The sequence below is a fragment of the Podarcis muralis genome, chromosome 9 (genome assembly GCF_964188315.1).
Source record: "Podarcis muralis chromosome 9, rPodMur119.hap1.1, whole genome shotgun sequence".
Lineage (NCBI taxonomy): Eukaryota > Metazoa > Chordata > Lepidosauria > Squamata > Lacertidae > Podarcis > Podarcis muralis.
The window spans coordinates 16,136,773-16,151,704 of NC_135663.1; the positions used below are offsets into that span (position 1 = coordinate 16,136,773).

The window sequence follows — 14,932 nt, forward strand, 5'->3', positions numbered from 1 at the left end:
CTAGTCCATGAACCCCTAAAATGACTTTTAATGACTGCATCGTTAGCCAAAAGCTGTTCATAGAATTCCCTGTAACTGAAAGGTATTGTATGAAGCTTATCAAGTGTTAAGTGACAAAATTACAGTCCCTCTCTCTCTCTCTCTCTCTCTCTCTCTCTCTCTCTGTGTGTGTGTGTGTGTGTGTGTGAGTGAGTGAGTGAGAGAGAGAGAGAGAGAGAGAGAGACTTTGTTTTCAATACCTTTCCTTAAACATATATTTCCAGATATCTTGGGACAACGTGGATGTCGACTTAATTCCAAACGGCAGTTCTGTCGCTGTGAACAATTCAAACAAGTATGTAATGATGTCTGAGGATGTTGGCAGGAAATGTGTCAGGGCGGGTCTGAGGGCGATTGGCGGGTGAGGGATGGGACCACAGCTGGAATTTGTTTATTTTGTTAGGACTTTTAAAGACACCATTGTGTTTTAGATTCATAAAACTTCAAAATGACATGATTTTATTAGTGAGGTGTTTTTTTTTAACCTTTTGACCATGAACTGCTTTGAAGAGGACCTTTGAAAAGCAGCATGCAGGTTGGACTGTTATGTTGGTGACATCTTACCGTATTTTTCGCTCCATAAGATGCACCTGACCATAAAACGCACCTAGTTTTTAGAGGGGGAAAGCAGGAAAAAAAATATTCTGTGCAGAGGATGTAAGCGGCTCTCGTTTTTCTTGCTTTAAACCCTTCCGTCCCTCCTCCCACTTCGCTGAGAGGCCAGCAGAGCAAGAGCGATAGCTGCGCAGCGCCTCTTCTTCTCCTGGCTTCCCAGCAAAGCGGAATGAGGGACGAAAGGGAGCCCTTACAAGGAAGCGCTGAACAGTGCCTGGCAGCGGCTCTTGCTGGCTTTTCCGGGAGGTGGGGGAAGGGACAGAGGGCAGCCCGTCAGTCTCTTCTCCCTCCTCGCAGAAAAGCCCCCAAGAGCTGCACACATGCTAAGCGTGGCTTTTTAAAGGGAGCGCTAAACAGAGCCTCCTGCCTGCATTCGCTCCATAAGACACACACCATCTCCCCTTACTTTTTAGGAGGGAAAAAGTGTGTCTTATGGAGCGAAAAGTATGGTACATTTCAGATTTTCTGCTCGCCCTGTCCCCAAGAGCTCCATGTGTGGTTAACAACAGTTGTTCTCCATCCATACCCTATCTGCAAGGGTTCCTTTCCCCAAAAATCCAAGTCAAATAAGTGGAATATAGAAAAGGAAAGCAGGAGCTAGGCTAAAGGAAGAGACACAAGTCTTTCAATCTGCAGTTAAAATAGCCCTAACCATTTTGAATTGCATCCCCTGGTCTGCAGCCATCTTGATCAAGACATTATTTCATTATGGTGTCTCCCCGGCCATTCAAATCTTCTGGACCACTGGTACATTTTACATCACGGTATATCCTAGTAGGCCCAGAACATTAATTCTTAGAAGTTCCTAATATCTCTGTTAAGTATCCTGGCAAAGAAACTTGTACATTGCTATTCAGTGAACACATGCAAACATAGTATGATTGAATAGAGTTCTGGATTTGGACCAGGAAGACCTAGATTCAAATCAGAGTTTGCCTGTAGATTTGTCTGCAGCCTCCTGGTGGCTGCTAAAGTTTCTATCATCTATCTATCTATCTATCTATCTAGGCAGTCAAATTACCTGCCCACTTATTAAATGTTTTACCCTCATTTCTTCCAAAGGAAGGAGTTTGTCAACAAGTATGTGGATTACGTCTTCAACAAATCAGTGGAGGGAATTTTCCAAGAGTTCAAGAGAGGGTTTTACAAAGTCCTCGATGAACGGATGGTTGCCTTCTTTGAGCCTCAGGAACTGATGGATGTGGCGATTGGGAACGCAAATTATGACTGGGAGTTATATGAGAAGGTTGGTGGAGAGGGGTGGGGCGTGTGGAACTACTTGCTAGACCATCATTATATTGGGTTTATTTTATTTTTTTCAAGCTTCACTTATTCATCTTTCTCTTTGTCTGATTTCATTTTCCTTCCCCTTTTCTACGAAGAACACTGTGTACTGGGGGATATACAGTGAAACACACCCTACCGTAAGGATGTTCTGGAAGGTTTTCCACGAACTCACTTTGGCGGACAAAAAAGGCTTTCTGTGTAAGTATCCCATTCTCAAGGCACAACCTTCAAGCGGTCATTGATTGAAAGCCCATCTTTTTCTGGAAATCAACTGGTGTGAGCCTGTCTTTCAAGGTAAAGGTACCCCTGCCCGTACGGGCCAGTCTTGACAGACTCTAGGGTTGTGCGCTCATCTCATTCTAGAGGCCGGGAGCCAGCGCTGTCCGCAGACACTTCCGGGTCACGTGGCCAGCGTGACAAAGCTGCTCCGGCGAACCAGCACCAGAGCAGCACACGGAACGCCGTTTACCTTCCCGCTATAAAGCGGTACCTATTTATCTACTTGCACTTAAGGGTGCTTTCGAACTGCTAGGTGGGCAGGAGCTGGGACCAAACAACGGGAGCTCACCCTGCCGCGGGGATTCGAACTGCCGACCATGCAATTGGCAAGTCCTAGGCGCTGAGGTTTTACCCACAGCACCACCCGCGTCCCCCTGTCTTTCAAGGAGTGTGCTTGAAATCCTGCACGGAAACCTCAAAAGATTCTCTCAATTTGTATATTGAAACAGCACTGATATTTTCCTTCATAATGCAATGAACCTTTTATTATGTACTGAAGTTCTCACCCTGGGCCAGCAGGGGGATACTGTAGATAGTTTTCACTCAGGTCCACATATGCAAATAAGGGATTGAAAGTGACATTCAGTGATTGGATAGTTACAGAAAGTTGTTACAGTTGCGTTGTAGTGGAGCTCTATATAAGCAGGCTGGCTGAACCCTTCAGTTCAGTTCTGTTCTGGCCTGTGAATAAACAAGAGCTGTCATCTGATACGTTCACCCACAACTTAACACTTTTGATCAAAACTGTACTGGGGAGGAAAGACAACTTGCAAAGCTAGATTGTAGCATTAAAAGATGTTTGGAATGGTCTGAATATTTTCTATTTGTGCCCTTGCATTGTCTAATCATTCTCCTTGTCGATTTAGTGTTTGTTTTAGGAAGTGACCGGGTCCCTGTGGTAGGAATGGACTCCTTGAAGCTAACAATCCACTCGCATAAGTCACTTTCAGAAGAACATATCCCTGAGGCCCAGATCTGCTTTCACCTCCTTCTTTTGCCACCTTATTCAACCACAGGAAAACTGAAGGAGAAACTTCTCCAGGCTATTGAGAACAATCGTGGCTTTGGCAAGCAACTCTAATACAGGGACTTGCAAGATGTGTAGCTTTTGTCTTCAAATGAAGGGAAGTTTGTCTTATCAGGCAGTCTGCTCACTGGCCTTTTAACTGGCCTTTGGTCAGTTGATTGACTGATTTCTCTCTCCCCACACCCACAATTTAAGAAAAAATATTTTAGACCTTAGTATAGCCTGCTTCTATGTGTAATCACGTCCACAGTGGCCTCATTACTCCAAGGCTAATTCATCCACCCAGTTATTTCCTAAATTGTTATTTTCCTGTAGTTTTCCTATTATCCCACTTTCAAGGTGCATTTTAATGATTACTTTTAAAGGTACCATTGCAACAACAGCATGGACATTTTAATGTGTGAACAGACAGGCTGGTGCCTCACTCCATTTGGAGATGCAGAATGTTATCTTTTATTGTTCTTATTTATTTATATGTACCAAAATGTAAGTGAGAACACAGAATAGATTCAAATCAGCACACATATTATTCTGGAAAGAGTACTAAAAGCAAAGTATATTGGAATTATAGACTTTCAGGCAAAACAGACTGTTCTAAACTGTGTGTTTAATATTTTACGGTAAAAACCCTGCTAAATAAATTCTTCCCTGCTTATTGTCTCCTTTCTTTCCAAAGTGCCACTGTGTTAACTTGACCCATATGCAGCTAGTTCTATTGAAGCAATCCTCAAAGGATCATATGGGAATTTCTGTTTACAAGTCAATTGAGGAACAGTTGAGGGAGCCTGGGTATGTTTAGCCTGGTCAAGAGGAGACTGAGAGGAGATATGATAGCCATCTTCAAATATCTAAAGGGCTGTCACATGGAGGAATGGAACAAGCTTATTTTCTCCTGGTCTGGAGGGTAAGACACTAACCCATGGGTAGCCAAACTAAGGCCTGGGGGCCGGATCTGGCCCAATTGCCTTCTGGATCCAGCCTGCGGACGGGCCCGGAATCAGCACATGGATCGGAATGAGGATTCTGATCGTTTGGGCTGTGCCATTCCCTCCCTGCACACCGCGGTGGCAGCGCCTCCTCCCTCCCTCCCTCCTGGTTTCTCCTCGCCCTGCCTAGAGGATGAGGGGTATCCAAACAAACCCCTGTGTTGCAAAGAGAACGTCAACAATGTCTAGGCAATGTCTTGGTCATCGTGTTGCCTAGAGGAGGAAAGGGGTGTCGGGATTCACAGAATGCTGTGTAAGATAGTAAGTCTGCAGGCTTGAGTTTGCTAGTTGATGCAACAGGCTGATGCAATACTTTCTATGGAGGTGCTGGGTCAGAATGACTCAGCAGTAATGTGCTGACAGTTGATTGGCTGTCATTGGTTTAAAAGGGAAGCCTGTCCAGCAGTAATGGTGGTATAGAGGAGTGTGGTCAGAGAGAAAGAGTCTTCCTATTTGCTTTAAGGTGCAGCCAGGTACTCTGTCTGACTGTATTAACTGCTTCTGTAGATATTTGTAGATATAGGTAAAGGGACCCCTGACCATTAGGTCCAGTCATGGCCGACTCTGGGGTTGCGGCGCTCATCTCGCTTTATTGGCCAAGGGAGCCGGCGTACAGCTTCCGGGTCATGTGGCCAGCATGACTAAGCCACTTCTGGCGAACCAGAGCAGTGCACAGAAACGCAGTTTACCTTCCCGCCGGAGTGGTACCTATTTATCTACTTGCACTTTGACCTGCTTTTGAACTGCTAGGTTGGCAGGAGCAGGGATCGAGCAACGGGAGCTCACCCTGTTGCGGGGATTTGAACCGCCGACCTTCTGAGCGGCAAGTCCTAGGCTCTGTGGTTTAACCCACAGCACCACCCGCGTCCCATTTGTATATATAAAAGGTAAAGGTACCCCTGCCCGTACGGGCCAGTCTTGACAGACTCTAGGGTTGTGCGCCCAACTCACTCAAGAGGCCGGGGGCCAGCGCTGTCCGGAGACACTTCCGGGTCACGTGGCCAGTGTGACATCGCTGCTCTGGCGAGCCAGAGCCGCACACGGAAACACCGTTTACCTTCCCGCTAGTAAGCGGTCCCTATTTATCTACTTGCACCCGAGAGTACTTTCGAACTGCTAGGTTGGCAGGCACTGGGACCGAACAACGGGAGCGCACCCCGCCGCGGGGAATCGAACCGCCGACCTTTCGATCGGCAAGCCCTAGGCGCTGAGGCTTTTACCCACAGCGCCACCCGCGTCCCATTTGTATATATAGCCCACAATAAATAATACTTTGTATATATAGGCCACAATAAATAATACTGTACTGAAGAACTTGGAACTCTGAGCATTTCTGCTAAAGCAACGCAAAGAATTCGCGACAAGGGGCTGGGCTTTGTTGAGCCGTGGTTGGCTGAGCGCTATTTTAAGCAGCCCCTCTCCGGAGCCAGCCCTTTCACGCCGCTCATTGTCCCTCCACCGCCGCCAGCCCCTGCCACTCGCAAGGCACAGGTAAGCAGCCACTGGGGCTTGTCCAGTGCTGTGGAGAAGGGAGGGGAGAGCCGGTAGGGGGGGATTATCCCCCCCAAATATAGTCCTGCCCCCCACAAGGTCTGAGGGACAGTGGACTGGCCCCCTGCGGAAAACGTTTGCTGACCCCAGCACTAACCAATGGATTCAAGTTCCAAGAAAGGAGATTCCGGCTAAACATCAGGAAGAACTTTTTGACAGAGCAGTTTGACCATGGAACTGACTCCCTCGGAAGGTGGCGGACTCTCCGTCTGTTATGTACTGAAGTTCTCACCCTGGGCCAGCAGGGGGATACTGTAGATAGTTTTCACTCAGGTCCATGTCAGTTATTTTAGGCGGGAAACCCTGGGTTGTTGTTGCTACAATGTTGACAGCTGGCTGCCTATAAAAGCAGGCCGGCTGAGCTGTTTGCTGTTCAGTTTCTGTTCCAGCTTACAAAATAAAGAGCAGCTTTGGAGAAATCGCTGTGTCGTCCGCCATGTCTACCCACTATTTAACACCGTCCTTGGAGGTTTTTAAACAGAGGCTGGATGGCCTTCTTACATGGATGCTTTGGTTGAGATTCCTGCATTGCAGCAAGTTGGGCTACATGACCCTTGGCATCCCTTCTGATTCTTTCATATAAAATCAGGTTGGTGACTCTTGAATGGAGAGGATGGGACACAAAGCTCAAGTTGGAAGAGCATGAGACTTTTAATCTCCGCGTCAAGGGTTCCAGACCCATGTTGGGCAAAAGATTCCTAGATGACCCATGTGGTCCCTTTCCAACTGTACAATTCTATGAATTCGACCACTGCTAAACTAGCAGACCACTTGCAACTCTGCCACTGCCTTTAGCAACCCCTCTCTCTCTCATGTATAGGGGGGGAAACAACCACCTCATTCATTTTTATGTCTCCACTTGAAGGGGCAGGAACCACCAACTTGGGGTCCTCAAGATGTTCTCGAGCTACCATTCTCGGCCCCAGCCATTAGGGCTAGTGATCATGGAAGTTGTAGTTCAACAACAGCTGGAGACACCTCATTGGTTATCCCAACTTGGCAAAAACCCTTGTCATATTTTCTGCTGTTGTGTTGCAGCAGCACACCTGCCCTGCATACAGATGATCCCAATTCTATTTCTGTCAGACTTAGTTAACTGGGTTGGGTAGCAGTTGTTAAAGAGAGTTGTTTGAGAGTCACTGCAAGTCAAAGTAGGCAGGATGAGGCTACATGGGCCTAAGGCAGCTTCCTGTGGACAGAAAGAGGGACAGGTGAACCATTCTGGAGAGAATAAGAGCTGGCTGGGTCAGGCCTGCTTTCACAGTGGTCAACCAGATTCCCATTGAAAGCAGGACCAGAATGCAACAGTACTGTCCTTATTTGTGATTCCCAGCTGCTGGTGTTCAGAGACATTGCCTCTTGACAGTGGAGGGGAGAACATACCCAGTTATTTATTTCATGAGAGTTGTATACTGCTTGGTTGTCATGAAACATCAAATCAGTTTACAGAAAGAATAAAACAAAGGATCAGAAAACGCTTAAAAACAGCCACCTAAAGCATTATAAATAATTAAAATCAACGATAAAAAAACCAAAGTTCATGTCAACGTTCTACATGTCTGTATCAAAAAGAGTATTTATGAACAGCGGTCCCCTTCTCAGATGCATGAACCTTGAGTTGCCATATACAAATGATTGAAAGTGGGTAGAGAGAATGTAAACAATGAGGTCAAGAGAGAAATTTTAAAAGTATACAGACAGATAATTAGGAACTGGCAGTGTTCATTCACAAAACTGATTTTTGTTGATAACACAGACAACCTGGCATAAGTTGACCTGATTAACACGCGTGGCATGAATTTATAACAACAACCTTTGTCCCTGTTTGATTGACAAGGTGACAGCACTGAACCTCTTAATAAATCAAACTGTTGTTGTCTCCCTTTGAAGTTCAGCTGTATTGAAACAGGGCATATATTTCTTAAAAGGGCAAGGCATCACCTCAGTGATAATGCCACAGCAAGCAACGTTCATTTTTCTTACGGCATGCTTCTTTTGCAAAGAGAGCAGTGAGAGCCTGTTGGCACAGCCTTTACACATTCATTATACGGCATAAGCTTTTGTAAACTGCAATGCATAGATATATCGGATTGGGTGAACTGTTGTCCACAAAACAGTTTTTGCCTTAATAAATGTGCCTAGTCTTTAAGCTGGTGACACCAGACTCTTGCTTGTTCTGTTGCGACAGGTTAACAGGGCTTCACTTCTGGGATTTGCAGAGAGAGACTCTTTCTCACTGTCAGCAGTAGCAGCAGCAGCAGCAACGGTTTCTGTTTCCTAGGAAGACCCGCCTCCTACTCTGTTTCGAAAGCAAATGAGTAAACAGAAACTAGAGAGAAACAGCTCTCTCTTTTTTGGCTCCTTCCCCCAAGAAGTCTCACTTTTTGGCATTCCTTAGAGCAGAACTCGGGTGACAACTCAGAGAGGAGCTTCAGCCATCCATTCAGATTGCTGACATCTTGAACGCTTGTGCTCCTTTTGCATCTTTCACTTCTGGCCAAAGTCAGAAACATTTCTCTCTCTGGCAGAGACGCAACAATGGTTTGCGTCCCAGAATGAAGGGCTGGTGGTCCTAGTTCTGAGAGTGGGCTGCCTGTGAGGAAAACTGGGAGAGAAGATGACAAGGAGGTCCAGAAGTCGCAAGCCCTGGACTGAGGTGGGCACCCGGTCGGACTTGCCTCATCCCTCACCCTTGCGATCCAAAGCCTTGCTGCTGTTCCCAGAGGCTGTCGGCTACCATCCCAGCCTTTGCAAGGAGGACCCTGGAACCATCCGCCAAGTCACCTGCAAACAAGGCTACCTGGCTATAGTGAAGACGGACAGGACCGTCATCGTTTATAACAGGGCAGAGGACGGAGGATGCCAGGGAGGTCGCAGTGAGTAGCTCATGACATTTGGGAAAGTTGCTTTTCACAAAATAATAATAATAATAATTTATTATTTGTACCCCACCCATCTGGCTGGGCTTCCCCAGCCACTCTGAGCGGCTTCCAACAAAGATTAAAAATACATTTTAAAAATGTGTGCATTAGGCGGAATTGCATACAAGCGTGTACATTTCGCACTAAAATGCTGGTGAATTTCCTTGAGGATTTTTAAAATAAGAAATCGCAGACTTATGTGGTGATTTAAGACTGGAAAAGTGTGTGGGGGGGGGAGCGATGATAAACTGGCAGATTCTCTAATCGCTAAGGTGCTCTCTGCACTATGCATTTAAAAGCACATTTATACCACAACTTCCCCCCCCCCAAATGCTGAGAACTGTAGTTTAAGACCGCTGCAAGTTGATAGGAGACCCCCCCCACTTGGAGCTATAATTCCCAGCACAGTTAACAAACTACAGTTCCCAGGATTCTATGGGGGAAAGCTATGACCATTAAAGTGATATAAAAGTGTTTTATATCACTTTATAAATGTGATATAAAGTGATATAAAAGTGAGGGATGTGACATCTCTTGGTTTCTTTTGAAAGGAAACTCTCCAGTGATTTGCAGGCATCTGATATATGCCTTCTTGGGTTTCTTTTTTCCCTTGACATCCTATCAACTCATTCCTGTCATCTGCAATATGAGGTTTACATCAGCACCAGTTTCACTTTCTATTCTGGAGTCACAGCAAACGTCCAACTCATGTCATCATCCACTGCCTTGTGCAAATAAGGGTGTGTTTTTTTAACAAAAAGACAAGAAAGAAAGAAAGAAAGAAAGAAAGAAAGAAAGAAAGAAAGAAAGAAAGCTTAAATTGTTAACAAAGTAAAATTTAAGTGTTATCGGTTGTCCTAGTGTCTTTCAATTCATTTTCCATATTGGAAGATAGGGTCAAATTCATGTCTGAATGGACAATTGAGAAAAAGTACCAGGAGCTGCAACATAATTTTGTGTGGAGTGCTTCTGTTCAGGTTTTCAGCCGCCTCGTTCTTTTTCTCTGCACACACCTCAATATTAGTCAGTTTTTGGGTGTCCCCTCTTAGTTTTTTCCCCAAAGGGTTTTTTTAAAAAAAAAATTAAAAAATGGTACTTCTTCCCACTGTACATACTTCCCCACCTAATGCACAGATTATGCCATTTGTTTTGAGGGGGAAAGCAACAGACAGCAAGCAGTATTTGCCAAGGAATTGCAGGGTTAATATGGATTGAGGCTGACATCTTGTGAATGCTGTTTCAGAAAACAACAACAACAACAACAACAACAACAACAACAATAATAATAATAATAATAATAGCAATGGGAGATTCCTGGATGTGGAGCAAGTGGTAATGTGAACATATCCTTCGTCCTAGTGTTACCCATGTGGAATTGAGCAAGCGCTCTCTGCATAGTTAGAAGGTGGAACAATGGCAAAAACTATGAACACCCAGTTAAACTATGGAACTCACTGCCACAGGAAACAGCAATGGCCGCCCATCTTTATAAGACGATTGGACAAATTCACAGGGGACAAGGCTGTCAGGAGCTTGTCCTACACTCGAGTAGGACCCTGGCAGAGACACATGCCCGACTGGCATGTTCCCTCCCTCCTGGTCAATTATTCGGGAGCTTTGAAAGCTTTCTTCAGGCCGAACATCACAGCGACTGATGCCAACAGACAACGGCACACTTAGGGATCTGCAGAGTCTTCGCAACTTGGGCGTGACAGAACTCAGCATTTTGGCTAATCTACTTTATTCACATATAAACACACACGGAGCACTGCAACATGGCTCCCTCTCTTTCTAGCATCCGACAGCAAAGAGAAAAAGAACAAAGGACAATAGTCCCACTTCACGGAACACAGTAACACAAACATCCGTCACTTCCCACTTTGTGGAGTCAAAATATATACTGTCATGTGATAGACAACAATCCCATGACTGCAATCACGGAGCAGGAATTCTAACGAAGGCTGCCCATGGCTACTAGCCAGGACAGCTATACTCTGACTCCACAATCGGAGGCAGTACTTCTTCTGAATATCATGTTCCTGGAAACTGCAGGAAGGGAGGAGCGTTCTACTTGAGGGTTTATCACAGGCATCTGGGAGGTCACTGTGAGTAAAGGATGCTGGACAGGGCAGTTGCCCTTCTTATGTTCTTATGTTTCCACATAGTCAGTCCTGCTGAACACCAGCCACCACTGGCATTCCTTTAAGTGTGATTATGCCTAAAACCATTTCCGTCTTTATCTTGTTCAATTTTCCAGAGTGTATCAAGTTAAACAAGGGAGCCAAAGTAGATTTGCTAGACGGCGAAGCATCTCACCTGCTCATTCTCTCATCAGAAGGAAAACTTTCTGAGCACAGTATTGCATCCAGAGGTGTTCATTCAAAGCCCAGGTAGGAAACCTGATCTTGACTGACTGACTGGGGTGTTGTTGTTTTTTTTTTAAAGCAGCAGAATTATATTGAAAAATAATAATAATTCCTTTGTGATCCACACATCTCAACAATGCATGTTTACACTTGAAATACTTGCTTGGATTATACATGAGAAATGTCATTATTTGATTGGCACTGTTTCTACTTGCTTTTTGAAAACAGGTTATTGAAAGAATTGGGAGACAAACGCATCGTCCAAATTGCATGTGGCGACCATCATTCCTTGGCATTATCAAAAGGTACTGAAAAATTCTCACACAGCTCCCTTGGGTGTGTTTTTTTTGAACATATATACCCTGCCTTTCCGTTCCAGCTGGCGTACCCCAGGTAGCTCACATCAACTTTTGCAAAGCCATCAGCTAAAAGAAATTAAATCCTTGAAACAGACGAGGCATGTGGCTAAAGAAGAAAATCAGTTGCAAGCGCAGGAAGCACAGGCATCTGGTTGGCCACTGTGAGAACAGGATGCTGGACCAGATGGGCCTCATCCTGCAGGTTGTTCTTGTGTTCCAGGACCCTGGACATCAACAAATCATACCCTGATCAGGCCAAAGGGCTGCTGGAGATTTTGATGTGGGAAATCATTAATCCCAACTATTCCTTGTGAGCTGCGTTCTGAATGGTACACAGTTTCCATAAAATTCTGTGTAGTGGGGGCACATCGTGACCTCTCAGTTTCACCTACCTTGGGAGAAAAACACACTTCCCAGAGCTCCTTGGAGGAAGGGGTGAGATAGACATAGGAGGGGGCAATGGGTGGGCTTGTATCTCCCCCTAGCAACTAGCTGTTCCTCTGTTCCTCTCTGTCCCATAAAGGTAAAGGGACCCCCGACCATTAGGTCCAATCGTGACCAACTCTGGGGTTGCGGCGCTCATCTTGCTTTATTGGCCGAGGGAGCAGGCATACAGCTTCTGGGTCATGTGGCCAGCATGACTAAGCCGCTTCTGGCGAACAAGAGCAGCGCACGGAAACGCCGCTTACCTTCCCGCCAGAGTGGTACCTATTTATCTACTTGCACTTTGACGTGCTTCCAAACTGCTAGGTTGGCAGGAGCAGGGACCGAGCAACGGGAGCTCACCCCGTCATGGGATTCAAACCACCGACCTTCTGATCGGCAAGCCCTAGGCTCTGTGGTTTAACCCACAGCGCCACCCAAGGGCCAAACCAGATGTTACATTAGCACATGTAAGTGCAGGGGGTCCTACTCTGATTGGTAAGAAAGTGTAAAGTCAGTGGGTCATTAACCCATTGTCCCCCTCCCTCCTAGGCTTCTTCTGATTTGGATTGAGGGCCCGGCCCCTAAAATTTGCATAGGGGGGAACCCCCCCCAGTTTTATTTTTCTAGAAAAAGTGGTGCTGGAACTCACCATGAACATCTCCAACATTCTCTTATAATGGCACCCACCTGAGAGGTGCTGGAACTGAGTTCTGGCTGTGGGGGGGGGGGGGAAGCCCTAGTTTTCCCACACAAATTGCAGGTACAGAGCCCCCGATCTGGATCAGGACCACAGAGGGTGGGTATGTTAAAGGTTTAAAGCCTCGTGAAACTCTCCCATCCTGGGGTCCATACTGACAATTTGCGTGAATTCTCCCTGCCGCCGCCACCCAGCATTTAAAGGCATAGATCCATAACTAACATGATGTGCAATTTGGCCCTGATATCAACTGGTGTGGACCTTAGTCACTAGGTAGGGTTTAGTGGGTGTATATATGCCCAGTGTTTTTTTCCGGGGGGGCGCAGGGGTATGCATACCCCTAAACATTTTGTGAATCTAAGTTTGGCCTCATTAAGGGGCAGTATTTCAATACGAGTAGGAGAATGAGAGTACCCCTAAATGTTTTTTAGAAGAAAAAAAGCTCTGTATATGCCATCTCAGAGATCTAGAGTGGCTCAGACCACTTCTAGCTTTTGAGGCCCTAGCTATAGTAAAAACTGAAAATGATGACCCAAAAAACCAAAGAGTGAGTGTGTGTCAAATGATTAATGATTTTTCCAGTCTCATTCTGCGCAAATGCATTACTATGCAACTCTAAGGTGAGAGTGTTTTGCCCTGGTGCTCATACAAGCACATTGCAAAGCTTACTGAATTCCAAAAAATTGATGCCCCTTTGAGCCTGAGGCCCAGGACAAATGGTGCTCCTCCGCCTCCCCGCCCCAATTGTCCCATTATATATATAACGGCAAATACATCTGTTGTACTTCCTTTTGTATGTTGGGTTAAGGAGGAGAGCTCTTTGCCTGGGGTCAGAACGACTACGGCCAGGTTGCAGCGAGAAGGGAGATCAACGTCATTATGGAACCACGACTTGTGTGGGAGCTCAAAGGCATCCCCTTGGCCAAGATTGCAGCTGGATCTGCTCACAGCATGGCCCTCTCTGTGTTTGGAACTGTCTATTCTTGGGGAAAGAATGCTTTTGGACAGCTGGGCCTTGGAGACACAGAAGGTAAGGAAAAGTGCTATCCATGTGGTGGAATCTAAGGAATATTTATGAAATGCTGGGCCTATATGGCTAGGGCCCAGGTTACCTGGAAGACCCTACCAGTGTTTCTCAAACTTGGGCTCCCCAGCTGTCGTTGGACTACAATTCCCATCACCCCAGTGGTCAGGGATAATGGGAGTTGTAGTCCAACAACAGCTGGGGACCCAAGTTTGAGAAACACTGCTACAAACCTACCTGGATGTTAAGATCTTTGGGTGAGCCCCTTCTCCCGGTCCCATCAATATCAGAAGCCTGATTGGTGGTGATTGTGGAATTCTCTCCTCCGAGAAGCTCGACTGGCTCCCTCTTTGTTGTCTGATTAGCTGCAAGGAGCTCCATGGATGTTCGGCTAAAAAAATAGTTTGCAAACCGGAACAGTCACTTCCAGGTTTGCGGCGTTTGGGAGCGAAAACAAGAGCTAAGCTGTTTGAAAACCAAGGTACGACTGTATATGCATATAGCTATTTATTTGTTTAATGTATTTGTATCTCACTTTTCTCCCAAGACAGCTTGCAATGTTTAAAAACATCTTTATGAATACAAAGTAATGAAATATTTTTCTCTAAAAGCAGGGAGGGGAGTTTTTTCAGCTCAAGGGCCACATTTTATTTTGGGAACCTCCTGGGGGCCGCTTGCCAGTGGTAGGTGGGTGGAGCAATGTACAGGACTTAACATTTGTGCAGTAGGCCACATTCCATGCATGCAAAAGTCAAGAGGTTTCTACACACAGACCCACACAGACCGTTCCATCCCACATTCACTCAGACTGCATTATCACAGTCCAAGGCCACATTCCCACCAAGCAAAAGCATCTGAGGGAGTAGAGCCCAAGCTACCAGACTTGAGCGAAGGGGTGGCCTGAAGAGAAGCAGGTGTGGTCTGAGGAACATCCCAAGGGCTGGACAAGAAACGCTGTCTTCTCTTTATGCCCTCTCAAACTGGTTCCATTTCACTTTTCGTTCCTATTTCAGACAGATGCTCCCCTACAATCGTGAAGGCCTTAGAGCATGAGAAGACAGCGTTTCTTTCGTGTGGCGGGGAGCATACCGCCGTTCTCTCGAAGGTTTGCCTAGTTGCGGTTGTTTTGATTTAATAATAATAATATAATAATAATTTATTATTTATACCCCGCCCATCTGGCTGGGTCCCCCTACGGCTTCCAACAAAACACTAAAATACAATAACCTATTAAATATTAAAAGCTTCCCTAAACAGGGCTGTCTTTAGATGTCTTCTAAAAGTTTGGTAGTTATTTTTCTCTTTGACATCTGGTGGGAGGGCGTTCCACAGAGCGGGCGCCACTACCAAGAAGG

The 14,932-nt window shown here is 45.8% G+C and overlaps 2 protein-coding genes across 4 annotated transcripts in view; both read left to right on the plus strand.

The window, feature by feature from the left end:
- The window catches only part of LOC114603972 (putative E3 ubiquitin-protein ligase HERC6), a 29,031-nt gene extending 25,126 nt beyond the window's left edge, over positions 1–3,905 (plus strand). For both annotated transcript variants that reach the window (XM_028743580.2, XM_077933830.1), the window contains 4 exons: positions 264–334; positions 1,717–1,900; positions 2,037–2,139; positions 3,087–3,905. In XM_028743580.2, coding sequence (XP_028599413.2) covers positions 264–334; positions 1,717–1,900; positions 2,037–2,139; positions 3,087–3,301 — 573 coding nt within the window. In that variant the 3' untranslated portion in view covers positions 3,302–3,905. The remainder of the gene's footprint in view (positions 1–263; positions 335–1,716; positions 1,901–2,036; positions 2,140–3,086) is intronic.
- Positions 3,906–8,100: 4,195 nt separating this feature from the next.
- The window catches only part of LOC114603973 (E3 ISG15--protein ligase HERC5-like), a 44,691-nt gene continuing 37,859 nt past the window's right edge, over positions 8,101–14,932 (plus strand). Inside the window, exons 1-5 of one of the 2 annotated variants that reach the window (XM_028743581.2) lie at positions 8,101–8,660; positions 10,963–11,095; positions 11,300–11,376; positions 13,362–13,583; positions 14,591–14,682. In XM_028743581.2, the coding sequence (XP_028599414.2) occupies positions 8,402–8,660; positions 10,963–11,095; positions 11,300–11,376; positions 13,362–13,583; positions 14,591–14,682 (783 nt within the window). In that variant the 5' untranslated portion in view covers positions 8,101–8,401. Of the gene's footprint in view, positions 8,661–10,904; positions 11,096–11,299; positions 11,377–13,361; positions 13,584–14,590; positions 14,683–14,932 lie in introns of those variants that run through there. The other variant, XM_077933832.1, reaches the window with a different exon arrangement.